This window comes from Sinocyclocheilus rhinocerous, unplaced genomic scaffold (assembly GCF_001515625.1).
Source record: "Sinocyclocheilus rhinocerous isolate Xijiao unplaced genomic scaffold, SAMN03320098_v1.1 scaffold919, whole genome shotgun sequence".
NCBI classification, from domain to species: Eukaryota; Metazoa; Chordata; class Actinopteri; order Cypriniformes; family Cyprinidae; genus Sinocyclocheilus; species Sinocyclocheilus rhinocerous.
The window spans coordinates 997,566-1,011,794 of NW_015637585.1; the positions used below are offsets into that span (position 1 = coordinate 997,566).

At 35.9% G+C, this 14,229-nt stretch overlaps 1 protein-coding gene across 3 annotated transcripts in view; it reads right to left on the bottom strand.

Moving 5' to 3' along the window:
- Nucleotides 1–10,659, bottom strand: part of LOC107749143 (cAMP-responsive element modulator-like) — a 12,183-nt gene extending 1,524 nt beyond the window's left edge. The window contains exons 1-6 of one of the 3 annotated variants that reach the window (XM_016564241.1): nucleotides 10,539–10,659; nucleotides 9,104–9,173; nucleotides 7,722–7,838; nucleotides 6,190–6,275; nucleotides 5,574–5,722; nucleotides 5,149–5,337 (exon numbers count right to left, since the gene is read on the bottom strand). In XM_016564241.1, coding sequence (XP_016419727.1) covers nucleotides 5,149–5,337; nucleotides 5,574–5,722; nucleotides 6,190–6,275; nucleotides 7,722–7,838; nucleotides 9,104–9,163 — 601 coding nt within the window. In that variant the 5' untranslated portion in view covers nucleotides 9,164–9,173; nucleotides 10,539–10,659. Of the gene's footprint in view, nucleotides 1–5,148; nucleotides 5,338–5,573; nucleotides 5,723–6,189; nucleotides 6,276–7,721; nucleotides 7,839–9,069; nucleotides 9,174–10,538 lie in introns of those variants that run through there. The other 2 variants (XM_016564243.1, XM_016564242.1) reach the window with 2 other exon arrangements.
- Between the last annotated feature and the right edge of the window lie 3,570 nt (nucleotides 10,660–14,229).

Sequence of the window (14,229 nt, forward strand, 5' to 3'; positions counted from 1 at the left end):
CAATTATATACTTATTTTCACATAGCTATGAGAAGCGTTATACATGGATGCGCGTGCGGTTGCTGTACTGTATTAAAGCTTTAATCAGGATAAAACCGTATATTAAAAGCTAACATAAGCAGTAGCATTTACAAATAACAGCGTATCTAAAAGTATGAGACAACAACAAACAAAAAACATAGGCCTACCATTAAAAGCCGTGCTTGCACAGGTTCTGCACGATCCTCTTCAATAATATCCTCTGCTTCTCAATCGGGCTCAAACGGATAAGCGATATTAACTACGCCGTTGTTTACAATACAACCGGAGCACATGCCGCTGAGGTGAGGGGCGGGACTCTTAGACGCAGGCGGTTTAGCCAATCACAACACACTGGGCTCGCTAACCAATCAGAGCCCATCGCCTATTTCTGAGGCTTCATAAAAACAGGAAACGATCAGCCCGTTTCTCAGAGAAGGGACAGAGCTGTGTGGAATAAAGGTAAATTATGTGAAAAATAATGAGTTTTTTAAAAAACAAAGCATTAGCACATGTTAGACTGCACCCCATAAACACAATCAAGCCTAGAAAAAAGCCAGTGAACCACCCTTTTAAAGAACTTGAGCTTTTCTGTTTTGCAAATCCTTTTTTTTTTTTTTTTGAGTGATCTTAGGAAATATTCAAATTTTTTGAGATACTGGATTTTTTACTTTCATGAGCTATAAGCTCTAATCATCTAAATTAAAACAAAAAGAAAACTTTTGAAATGTTTTACTTTACATGTAATGAATCTAGAATATAGGAACGTTTCACTTTTTGAAATAAGTTTAAAAAAATTTTTTTGAGATGCACCTGTAAATATATATATATATATATATGTGTGTGTGTGTGTGAGAGAGAGAGAGAGACCCTGGACCACAAAAAGAATCATAAGGGTCAATTTTTTGAAATACATAATCTGAAAGCTGAATAAATAAGCTTTCCATAGATGTATGGTTTGTTAGGATAGGACAATATTTGGCCGAGATACAACTATTTGAAAATCTGGAATCTGAGGCTGCAAAAAAATCTAAATATTGAGAAAATCGCCTTTAAAGTTGTCCAAATGAAGCTCTTAGCAATGCATATTACTAATCAAAAATTAAGTTTTGATATATTTATGGTAGGTAATTTACAAAATATATTCATGGCATAAAAGAAAAATCTATAATTTTGACCCATACAATGTATTGTTGGCTATTGCTACAAATATACCCGTGCTACTTAAGACTGGTTTTGTAGTCCAGGGTGTTTTTAAGATATGATATAAAAATTATCTTTATTTTTGCAATTCTCATTCTGGTGCATAATTCCATGTTAATTATAAGTGTATAAGTCCATATCATTTAATCAATAACAACAATAATAAAAATCATTATTATTATTACTTCCAACCATATGGAAGCAAACAGAGCTGCTATCTTGAGAAAACTGAATATAATAATAATAATAATTATCATTATTTTTGCAGTTCTAGTATTACTTAATCTGCAAGAGAATTAATTTGTATCCTAAAACTCATAAAAGAAAAATATATATCAGTGGTGATATATTCTTGATCTAAGACACCAAAATAAAAATAAACAAGTGTATGATTTATCATTATTATTGATAATAATTAGAATAAAAAATATTGAGCTAAGACACCAAAATAAATAAATAAGTGTATGATTTATCATTGTTAATACTGACAATAATTAGAATAAAAAGAAATATTTCCATATATATAGGAGTCCATAAAGTAAGTTGTTATTTTCGAGTAAATAGCATATTAACTAGTGAAGAAAGACTTGGGACACTTACTGAAAATTATCCATTGACCAGGTATATTTCATCTGACCAATAAAAAGACACATAACACTGAATCTAACCAATCAGCTGTGACTTCTATTGTGACCAGGCTTTAAAAAGCTAATTGGACTCATTAATTTATGCAATAAATCCAAAACAATAACAACAAGCAGTTATATAAAAGACTTCACAGCCATTCACACACACAACATTAAAAACACCTAATGCAACATTGAAAAAGCAAACTGAAGTACTGGTGCAGTACAAACAGTTTTAAAGCTGCTATCAGACAATGTTCCCAGCAGTAAACATCCTTCAACAAACTGAATATGCTTTGACTTAACGTGTATGTATGTGTGTGTGTGTGCATCTGTTATCAGACAATGTGACAAAATGCTGACGTCACTGCGTGCGTCGTTGCCCAAACCCCCGCCCGACTCCCGCTCTCTCCCCGCCTCTCCCTCTCCCTCCGTCTCGGCTTCCAGGAAACAGACTGACGTCAAACAGAAAGCCCCTCCCTCCCTCCCCCCCATTCTCCCCCTGCCTTTGTCCCTCTCTCTCTCAATGATTCATGTGTGTGAATAGACAGGCAAATTTTGCAGCCTGATTTTGCGTCGTTGCCCAAACCCCCACCCGACTCTACGCCTCTCCCTCTCTCTCCGACTCAGCTTCGGCCGGCTTCCAGGAAACAGACTGACGTCAAACAGAAAGCCCCTCCCCTCTCTCATTCTCTCGCTGCTTTTGTCTCTCTCTCTCTCTCTCTCTCAATGATTCATGTGTGTGAATAGACAGGCAGATTTGGCAGCCTGATTTCGTAAAACACAAAATGTCAATGAGTGTGTTTATGACTGAGAAGAAAGTTTGAACCACATAAAAGGAAAGAACCAAAAGAATCACAAAAACGTGCCATTCTTCCACTGTCTGTGGACTGATTTTCTCAGAATGTTTACAAACATTTACACATGATAAAACTTCTTTTTGCTTTTTATCAGCATTGCAGGAATTAAATACTGCAATAAACACATATTAATAGTGATATTTGCTATTATATTTTATTATTATAGTCTATTATTATATTAACTAAATTAAATATTTTGAGATTGTTGACATTTTCTGCAGCCTATATTCCATTTAAAAAATAAATAGCATTTTATAATTACGGTTGCGTTATTTTATAATGTTTATAATAATAACTATATTTATAATTATACTTAATATTGTAATTACATTATTATTATATGAACTTAATATTATATTAAATTCATATTATTATATGAATATTAACTGAGAGATTGCATACAATATATGGGAAAAAAAACACCACAGAATGATTTAAAATGTAAAATGATTTAAAACAAAAAGTGATTAAAAAGCAACTAAAAATCAACCAAATTAAATGTCCCATATTTACTAAAAAAAAAAAACAATAGAAAGAACAGAATTTTTTCTGTTACTAGCTCATTTACCAAATGAAAAAATACACAACTTCAGGAATGCATTAGAATGTAATACATTAGCATCACACTGGCTTTTCCCTTATAAAATACAAACACACACACTCCCTCTCTCTCTCACCTGACTCCGTCTCTTCCCCAGTCACTGCCATCTCTAAGCTGTAGTAATCCAGTTGTGATTGTGTTTTGAGCGCTATCTTCAGTTTCCTCTGTATTTCCTCTAAAAGCTCTCTCTTCCTTTCAGCTGGTTCACTGAGTGAGTTTCTCCCTCATACACTCTTTCTGACTATCTTAGTTTGAGTTGTGACACTTAGTGTTTTGCCTTTAACCCTCCCTCTCTCTCTCTCTCTCTCAGTCAGATTACTATTAAGGGCATTGACATCACTATGACATCACAGCAGTCTCACAGGGAAATAACACACTGTCCCTGGAGAATGCCCTCCCCACACCCATCTGTGTGTGTGTGTGTGTGTGTAAGAGGACACTTGCTTGTAATTAAGCATCCAGCTTAAATTCATGACCTGAGGAAAATTAAAACTGAGAGAAGAGAAGAGAAGAGAAGAGAAGAGAAGAGAAGAGGTTGTTGAGTGTGATGTATTTTTAGATCATGATGACGCAAAAGCATTTCAGCACAAACAAAAGGATACTGTGCCCATTTCACCTCATAACACTAACACAGGCATCTGAAATTGTACACACACACACACACACACTCATACGTAAGTCGTCCTATCACACTGCTTACATAGATAAATAACTCCAAATATATCTCTAAATCATATCTGTTTCAACAGGTCTGAAATAATTTACAACGGTCTATCTGTTCTGCTCAGTGCTGCAGTACTTTAACTATTCCATCCATTTATTAATATTACAGTTTTAACCATTCATTATTAGTTACTTTAATTCAAACTTCACAAACACACACACACAAACAAACAATAGACCAGGGGTGCCCAAACTCGGTCCTGGAGGGCCGGTGTCCTGAAGAGTTTAGGGTTTTCATAAGTATATTGTTTTGTTTGCAGTAAAATAATGTAAACATCCATAAAATATTACACAAATTATTACATGTTATTAATTTATAAATATAAAATATAATATAAATTTATACTTATATAAAAAAATAAATATAATTAAAATGAATATTAAAACATAATTAATTACAAATATTACACATTGTTATTAAATATTATATAAATTAGGTACTACAAAGTACTATATTTATATTTATATAAAAACTATTTCTTACCTAAATTTAGCATTTTTATTTTAGATTTAAACAGTTTGCCCATAGGGTAAGACACATCTAAAATAATAAAAAAAAATATCTTAAATACTTGCTGAAAACAAATTTTAATATATCAAGGATGTTTAGATATTCTACTGGATAACAGGACCAAAATATTAAGACAATGATTTTGCATTGTTCAGTGCACAGTCTTCATATTAAATGTTCCAGGCCCAGGGTATTGTGGTACATTTATTATTATAGTTATTAAGGGTATTTATTCAAAGCTCCCATTCAAAGTTGGCTTTCCTGTCAATAGTGAGTCAGCTGACATGCTGAACCCTTATCTTTGCAAGAAGATTTTCAACTCTCACATCACAACTAATTTAACCAGTTTTTTCTCAGTTCCTGCAAAGTCTGGAACTTCAGCACATAGTAAAACAAGTCTAACAAGTTTCCCACAATGCAATGTGGGTTCAGTGTCCTTCCATGATCAGAGCCCAGTGTCAGCAAACACAGCTCATACCCACATTTGTTTTTGTGTTTCTACATCTGTGAAATTACAACGTTTATAAATGCTGAAAAATACATTGAACCTTTTCCTGCCTGACTTCAGAAACAGAAGAAGGATTTTCTACTAGAAAAGTGTCTTACCCTGAACGAGCACCTGTCCAGCGGTGAGCAGTAGCTGTTGGCCGGGGTCTCCAGGCTGGGCACCGTACTGCAGGATAGTGGCCCCAGGCTGCGGTGTGGCAGGGCTGGGAAGAGTCAGAGCCTGGACCCCCTGCAGGGCCTCTCCTCCGGGGCCAGCCAGCTGTATCGCTCCACCCTGAGTGATTGCAACTGCACAGACACAAAACAATGAGACAGTTAGTCTTGAATCTGCGCAAACACCTGTTATAACACATGATAAAGGGTTGGGAAACATTTGTGCAATATCTATGTAATGTATTGCTCATTCGTAAGAATGGGCCAGTGAACAACAAAACCCTTCATTTTAAGGGTAATTACTTGAGTTCATACTTAACTTCATGCCGCATATAGACATAATAGTTTGTGAGTAATGAGCTCAGACGTACTGTATTGCCCTGAGCTGGTCTGGTAGATTGACGATGGTGCCGTCACTGTAGCAAAACTGGAGGGGACCAGGGCTTCTTCCTCCACTCTCTCCTCTTCCTCGATCTTAGGCACAGCAGGCACATCTGATGACAACTCATTAAGAATCTTCCTGAGAATACATATGTAAATAAAAACATTAACCTTATCTGACTTAAAATATCAGAATCTGTCACTAAATTTCAGGAAATTCTGACAAAAATATTATGTGTGCCGTTGGTGTGGGTTTCTGGGTATTAATGGGTTTGAAGTGTTTTGTTGAATGATGTCAGGTCATGAGGTCATGTAAACTAAAACCATTTTCAGTAAGTAAAACAAAGCTAAAATGAAATAAAATATAAATATAACTTTAAAAATTTAAACAAATTTTAGAAATGTTGTCAAGGCAGCTAGATGAAATAAGTTACTAAAATTATACTAAAATTACTAAAATAAAAATAAACTAAAAATATTTAGAAAAAGAAAAAAAAAAAAATTAAATGAGACCTGAAAACGAAATAAAAGGTAATTCAAAACACTAATAAATACTATAGTAGCTCATAAATAATGCTAAAAATGTTGCTCAAGAATTGATCTCACCTGTAAGATGGTCGTCTGGACAGAATCTCTCTTCTCTTCTGAGGATCTGATGGTGTTGTACCCGATCTACCAGTATCAACAGCTACCTGAAAACATCCAAACACACATATATGCATGTCTTAAAGGAACACTCCACTATTTTTGAAAATAGGCTAATTTTCCAACTCCCCTAGAGTTAAACAGTTGAGTTTTACCGTTTTCGAATCCATTCAGCCGATCTCCGGGTCTGGCGGTAGCACTTTTAGCTTAGCTTAGCATAGATCATTGAATCTGATTAGACCGTTAACGTCTCGCTCAAAAATGACCAAAGAGTTTCAATATTTTTCCTATTTAAAACTTGACTCTTCTGTAGTTACATCGTGTACTAAGACCGACGGAAAATGAAAAGTTGCGATTTTCTAGGCCGATATGGCTAGGAACTATACTCTCATTCCGGTGTAATAATCAAGGAACTTTGCTGCCGTACCAATGATGATATTGGTAATGATATTACGCAGCGCCTGAAAATAGGCTTATTGAAAGTTACCTAGCTGGGGACTATTTTCAGGCGCTGCGTAATATCATTGCGCCTGCTGCACCCAAGGTACGGCAGCAAAGTTCCTTGATTATTCCTTGATGATTGATGAATGAATGATCTATGCTAAGCTAAGCTAAAAGTGCTACCGCCAGACCCGGAGATCGACTGAATGGATTCGAAAACGGTAAAACTCAACTGTTTAACTCTAGGGGAGTTGGGAAATGAGCCTATTTTCAAAAATAGTGGAGTGTTCCTTTAATGCCAAATGAGCCTTTAAAAGATTTAAAAAGCATTTGTGGAGGGGAAAATGATCAGTGAATAGCTATTTCTGCAAAGTTTTCACTGTACAGGATATTCTTCGAAAACAAAGGATATTCTATACAGGACATTCTTTTAAAATATATATTTTGTGAGGTATTGATGACAAAAAAAAGTCATACAAGTTTGAAACGACATGAGGGTGCTTAAATATTGATATAACTTGCATTTTTGGGTGTACTATCCCTTTAAAAACCACTGTATACATAAAAAAAACTGATTACACAATTAGATGACAATTGTGCCAGTGACCATGAGTCTTCTATCTCCTCCTGAGCAGATTTGTTTTGTCTGACGTGGGCTGTGTGTGTGTGTGTGTGTGTGTGTGTGTGCGTATGACCGACCAGATCAGATGCATTGACTCTCACATTACTCAAATCTCATTACTGCACCGTACAGCTACTCTCACTCTTCTTGTTACTGTGTCAATCTGCTTCTCCTTCATCCCATTGATCCCGGGATGAGTAAACGTGCCCTGTGATTGGCTATAACTCTAACGGCTGTGATTGGTCAGTCTCTCCAGGTGAAGGAACAGGTAAATGAATAACAGGATTTGTGCTTCAATGGTTCACAGATCAGCACACATTTCAGTTTTATAAGAGTGGACTTTATAAATGGTAACTTTTACTAAGGTTTATATTTAGACGTCCTGTAAAAATGTATTAAATATATATTAAAAACCCCTGCACGTGTGTACCTGCACAGTTTGTATCTGAGGTGACTGGATAACAGAGGGCTGTGTGGTCTGAATGACTCCATGCACCTGCAGTGTCTGTCCATCAGGTAATGACACCACAGACACACCCTCATTCATCTGAGAGAGACAGAGACAGACACTCTTTAGCCCAGTGTTCTTATTGTTAACTAAATCTATTAAAAATGAATTTTCAAAATGAATTGAAATAAAGCTGAATTAAAATAAAACATAAATATTAGATCAAAAACTTCAATTTAAACAAACGTTATAAATCTTGCCTTGGCAACCAGAATTGTTATAGTTAATGAAAAATTAAATTAAAATTAAAATGGTTAAAAAAAAAAATTATTGAAAAAAAAAAACCGCTAACTGAAATAAAATAAAATATAAAAATAATTTTATTTCAGTTCATTGCCAAGGAAACATTCTAACTTGACAACAAGTTTACCTTGAGATACTATAGTAATTTAAAAAATTTATAAAAAAAATAAACAACATAAATATATATATATAAATAAAAATGACAATAAAACAAAAAAATTACTTGTTTTAACTAAAACTAAAATGATTTAAAAAATAAAAACTATATTAGTATATTTGAATGATACTAAAGTAACACTGTTGGCAACTTAAATAAGATACATTTAAGTAGAAGTCCTAAAATTACTAAAACTGCAATAAAGATAAATTACAGCAAAATCAAAATCAAAATAGAAAAAAAATAAATAAATAGCAAAAGCACATAAAAATGACTATAATTCAAACTAAAATAAAATAAACATTATCATTACTATTAAATGTAAATTATTATTAAACATAAAAATAAAAACTAATTCAAATTATTAATTAATACTTTAATGGTATACAAATAATACTAAAATAACACTTATTGTTTAACAACATCCTTTGAAATGAAAAAAAAAATCACATTTTGCAGAGTTTGGTTTAAAAACTCTTTTTAACATTTAATATGTAAATATTGCAGTCTGAAACCACACATCAATTACCATGTTTTTTGGACAGAGTATCATAATAATACTATGTTTTTATGGTAATACTATGTTATTACCATGTTATGGTAATTACCATGCATTACCATGTTAAGTAACCTGAAGATCCACATAAATCCTATGGTATATGAATACAATTATCAAACGATCTCATGGCAATAATTGAAACCAAGCATCACCATGGTATCCCCACACTTTTTTTGCTAAGGACTGGAATTTGTAATAGTGTCTGTAAATAAGATTTTGAAACATTTTCCTGAGTTTATTCAAACAGTGCATTTGTGTTTCAGTGTGGCGTGATTTGTGCAACAGGTGTCATATCTGTGTAAGGCTTGTACCTGTGTGTGTGAGTGAGTCAGAGTCTTACTGTACCTCACTTGTTACTTTCTCAGTTGCACTGGCTTCCTGTTGCGCTACGGTTGCCGTTTCCATGGCGATCGGCCTAGCAGCAGAGCAGAGAGGAAACGCACAGTCAGCGCTCTGTAGACTAACACGTCACAAGATTTTAAACGGCCTACTGCATCCATCATTTTAACCCAATGTTTGTATGGCAAGCCGTTTTGGCATTAAATACTTCTTGCTGTACTAGTCATAATTTAGTTTTGACTAGTCAAAATTCCAATTCCAGATATCTATTCTGCAATTTTGACTCGTCGTAATTGGAATTAAGATATCTACAATGTGACAATGTTTGCCAATCTGGTAGTTCAAAATGTGATGAAAAAAAAAACTATTCTGCATTTGTGAGTGTTCGTGTTGAAATGTTCATGCATTTGTGAAACTTGTGAAGCAGTTGCTTATTTTGCACAGTGGGGGTTTTCATCTGCTGACAGTGTAAAATGGACGTTTTACCCTCAGCTCATGTTATTAGATGAAATATCAGCTTTTCCTAATCTTATGAAAAATGAACAATGCATGACAAATTTATGGTAAAACAGAGGATCAAAGCTTTAATAACATTTACTATTTGGGTTTGAGTAGGTAAGAGAACCTATCAAAATAACTTGATAAGTTAACTTAATATATATTATAATTCTGGTGGTTTATGATTAAAAATTGCGCGCGAACGTCGAAACACTGAGCGAGCATAACGGCTGCGTGCACTTCCTCATTCTGTCTAAACGATTCCAGTGCACAAACTTCTCAGTTATTCGAGATAAGCAGACTCATACAATTTATGAGGAAACATATTGTACTCCGTTGCTTTAGTATGCTGAGATTATTCCATCTAGTGTTGATTTAAGTTAAGGGTGTTCGCTTAACTTCTGTTTCCTCGCTGAACAAACGCGCGCAAACTTTGAACAGCTCGCGCTTATGTAACAGCAAACGGTGGCACGAGGATATTACATACATTATTGCATTCATGGGTTTACAAATAAATACAGAACCGTAGTAAAGCAACTTGCAACAAAGTTTTATGTTCTTTAGACAAACTGTCTACTGTATTTATTTGCATAGTCCTAGACCAAGCTGTCATTCTCCACAACCTCAATGCATTTTTAATATCTCCAGCTCTACATTTAATTTGACCTTTTTTGCTTTGTGACTCAGATTATATTTCAGAGTAAATCAGATTATTAATTTAAACACCCAGAGTATGAAATCTGCGCGCTTTTCGTTATTCGCAGGTTTATTTTCTTGTCAACAGTAGGTTAGCGCTGGTTACACCACAAACCGCGTCCTAGACAGCTTCGCCTCGCTGCACATATTATATTGAGAAACTAATTTAACAGCAGCTACATGTTCGTCTTCCTGCGCTCATCTCCAGATCCTCTGGCGGCAGATCGACATGCCAGCAATAACTTACCCGACTTTTACGTAGAGTCTCGTCACTCGTTACGGGTGCAGAGGAAGCCCGACTCGCTGCACACGTAGAGCCCACGTCAGCTCTGATGATGCGCCTGGGAAATGTGGACTATGCAGCCGGGGGCCCCCAACAACACACACACACACACACACACACACACAATCACAGAGTGGGCGGAGCCGAGGGGCCGCTGTCACTCACCAAATGCCCTAAACGGTCCATTTGATCAGCGAATTGATTTCCGTAATGCATTAATGCCTTTGAGGCTTCAATTTCATGATGCTGGTTAATCGAATTTAATAGTAAACAAATCGTTTCAGACTTATCAGACTTACCACAAAGATTTATAGAAACAACTTTATACTCTAAAAAACAAATAATAAAATCATCTGCCATTTATTAAAAATAAGCTTAAATGTAAATCAAATATAAATACAGACGTTTGATAATATAGCGCCATCTTGCGATAGAAGAATAGCATTGTTTCTCAGTTGTCACAAATGTAATACAATGTGTAGATAGATAGATAGATAGATAGACGGACGGACAGACAGACAGACAGACAGACAGACAGACAGACAGAGATAGATAGATAGATAGATAGATAGATAGATAGATAGATAGATAGATAGATATGTGATCAACTATTTGAGTTAAGTTTGAGACAGAGTTTTAGTTGTTTGTTGTTAGCAACTGGTACTTTGGGGTCACAATGTCACATGTTGTGCAAATAACTCACAAGTCTGTGTTGATTGCATTTGTTGGAAACTATTTGCAAGATTTACACTTACACTGGAAACCACACTAGCAACTCCTTACAAGTGAGAAACAGTCACAGGAGGAGACCACTGACTTTGTCAGCGAAAAGCAGATGCTCATCCATAAATGATGAGTCACTGTAGACTTCACCCCTGGGATTCAGCCCACTGTTTGGGCTGATACGTCAAACATGCTTATGAGAAGAAAAAAATTGCACTACCTACAGCTTTGAAAAAAAGACAAAACTTCATGGCTCTAAACATGCAGACAGGGACTCACAGCACTGACCCTGTGTCTGAAGACTCACTAACTGTGGCATGAAAGTTGGTAGAAGAATTCTCCACTTGAGTTTTCAGTAATGGATCTCCAGCATCTGGTCATTGTGCCTTACGTAGATCAAAGCATATGTAATCCTACAGCTGTTCCACTAAAGCTTCACTCAACTGGGTGTGTAGAACTAATCTGTGTCAGGCCCTGGGTGTGTGTGTGCAGTTTCACTGCCCAATGCCACCTGCCCAGTATTTCTATTTTAGTACAGCTCTGCCCTACAAGCAGAAAGTTAAATGTGACACACACAAACTCATACATATACGCATAATTGTCCATATGTTTGGAAACCAATGCCAACATACTAAATCATTCACACACTGACCTACGGAGGACTAGAAAAGACACTTAAAAACAGAATTATGGAATAATCTATCAATTTAATACTTCAAACATGAAAATGAAAATAAATAAATCACTTTTTAAATGGAAAAAATAGACATATTTCATAAGGAGTTGCTCTTAAAATTGAGTGCCAAGTTGATTGGTTGCCCCCACAAGTGAACTGTCTCACTTGATTAACAAATGGATAAAGAAAAGCATCTGACAAAATGAAAATATAATAATAATAATAATAATAATAATAAAGAAAGAAAGAAACAGACAAATGGTTTTTAAATGCAATTTAAAATGTGCATTTAATATTATGTATGTTTAATATTATGTATGTTATGTATTTTACTAGATTTTTTAATTTAAAAATTATTTATTAACTCATTGTTTTATTTAACTAAATTTAAAATAATTAATTTTAAGTTTTACATATGTTTATACATTTATTTATTTCCATTTTTATGTTTGTTATTAAACTAATATCTTATTTCCTCAATTTATTTTTAAATGTCACTTCTTTATTTTAAAGATTTCATTCATTCAGTCATTCATTCATTCGTTGTTCGATTGGTTGGTTTCAGTCTATCAAGGTCAATTCTAAGTCAGGTCAAGTCAAGTCAAGTCACAATATTTGGAGAACATACTTCCCTGTTCAGACACAAGGTTTTAATTTGGAGTCTAAGTCAGTTTTGTTACTTGTGATTGAGATTCCATTTCTGCCTCTCATAAATGTGATGGACTTTTACCCCTATACACTAACCAAAACCTCACAGAATCAGAATCAAAATCAGAAAAAGCTTTATTGCCAGGTATGTTTACACATACGAGGAATTTGTTTTGATGACAGAAGCTTCAACAGTATAAACAAAATGACAGCGACAAGATAAGACAGGGGTACACAAACTGATATTCGCATACTTCACTATATAGGTATGTGAAGACATTTCAAAAAAGAAAATAAAAGTAAATCGTGAATTATTAACTTTTCAATTTATGTTAAATTAGTTTGACTTTAAGATCACACAAGTACAGCTAAACTTTGTACACACGCACGCACACGCCTTGCGCCAGTGCCGTTTGCCCCCGCCAGAGGGCGCAAGAAGCCCGTTTTCGTTGCTCCTGAACCGACTGATCACGGCGCGGTTCCCGTACACAGATCCCAAACACTAAACAGGTGGCCATACACCGCCACACAGCGCCCGCCGCGATGAAACGGAACGGGTACCGATCGTAATTTACACTGAGCCGCCAAGGTGCTGAACCAAAGATTATTAATGATCTGGACACCAGAGCACGGGAGCCTTTGATCCCGAGTTTCCCTTGGAGTCGGGAAGGTCTAAGGAGAGTTGGAGCTATGAAAGTGACGGTGTGTTTTGGAAGAACTCGAGTCGTGGTTCCGTGCGGAGATGGCAACATTAAAGTGCACTCGCTCGTCCAGCAGGCCGCGATGCGGTACCGGAGAGCGATCGCCAAGGTGAGATGCTGTTTCTCTGTACCATCTGATTGTGCTCTGGAAACATAGTTGCGCCGGTGAGGGCTGCAAATATGGCGGTGTCGAGACGGAGTAAGTGAGCGGGGGAAGGGATTGGGACAGTCCGGACACTTTAACTCCGGGAAAGAATGGCTTTATTCCCAAGGAAATAAAGCGTTTTGTGTTTTTATCCTCTTCTAGTGGGCTGGACCTTCCTCTTTGTTCTTTATGTCCACGGCAGACTGCTGGAAGCCAGTGAGAAATGGGGCAAATGAAGTAATATAAGAGAGAGCGAAGTTTACTCCACGTTTGAAACGTTATTACTCTACTTTGGGACCCGTTAGAAATGACAGCATTTACTAGAGTGCAATATCACGTACATTGACTTTTTGTTTACATGGCAGGTTGCTGCAACTGAAGCATCCTTATGCTTTTTGTGATGAAAATATGTCTTGAACGTGTACGCGAGTCCTGCGCTTTGTTTAAGTGAGGTGATGAGAGCTGCTGCTGCTAGGCTAACAGTGATAATTGATATGTCCTCTACTCGTTTGGCACATTTAAACCGTGCATTTTCTATACTTCTACAGAACGACGCGACAAAACCGGAACGCTCTCTTTCCGGAATCAACAAAGCTGTCCGTTTAGCGCGAGAGCTCACTGTCCGCGCGCATAGTTCCGGGCGTTCAGCTTCGTTGATTAGTTTCGTCGCGTCGCTAGCAGTGTATATGGGGCTCTAGAAGTGCACTTGCTACTTTTTTGCTTATTTAAAAACGTTTTACTCATAAAAAATTAAGGACTTAA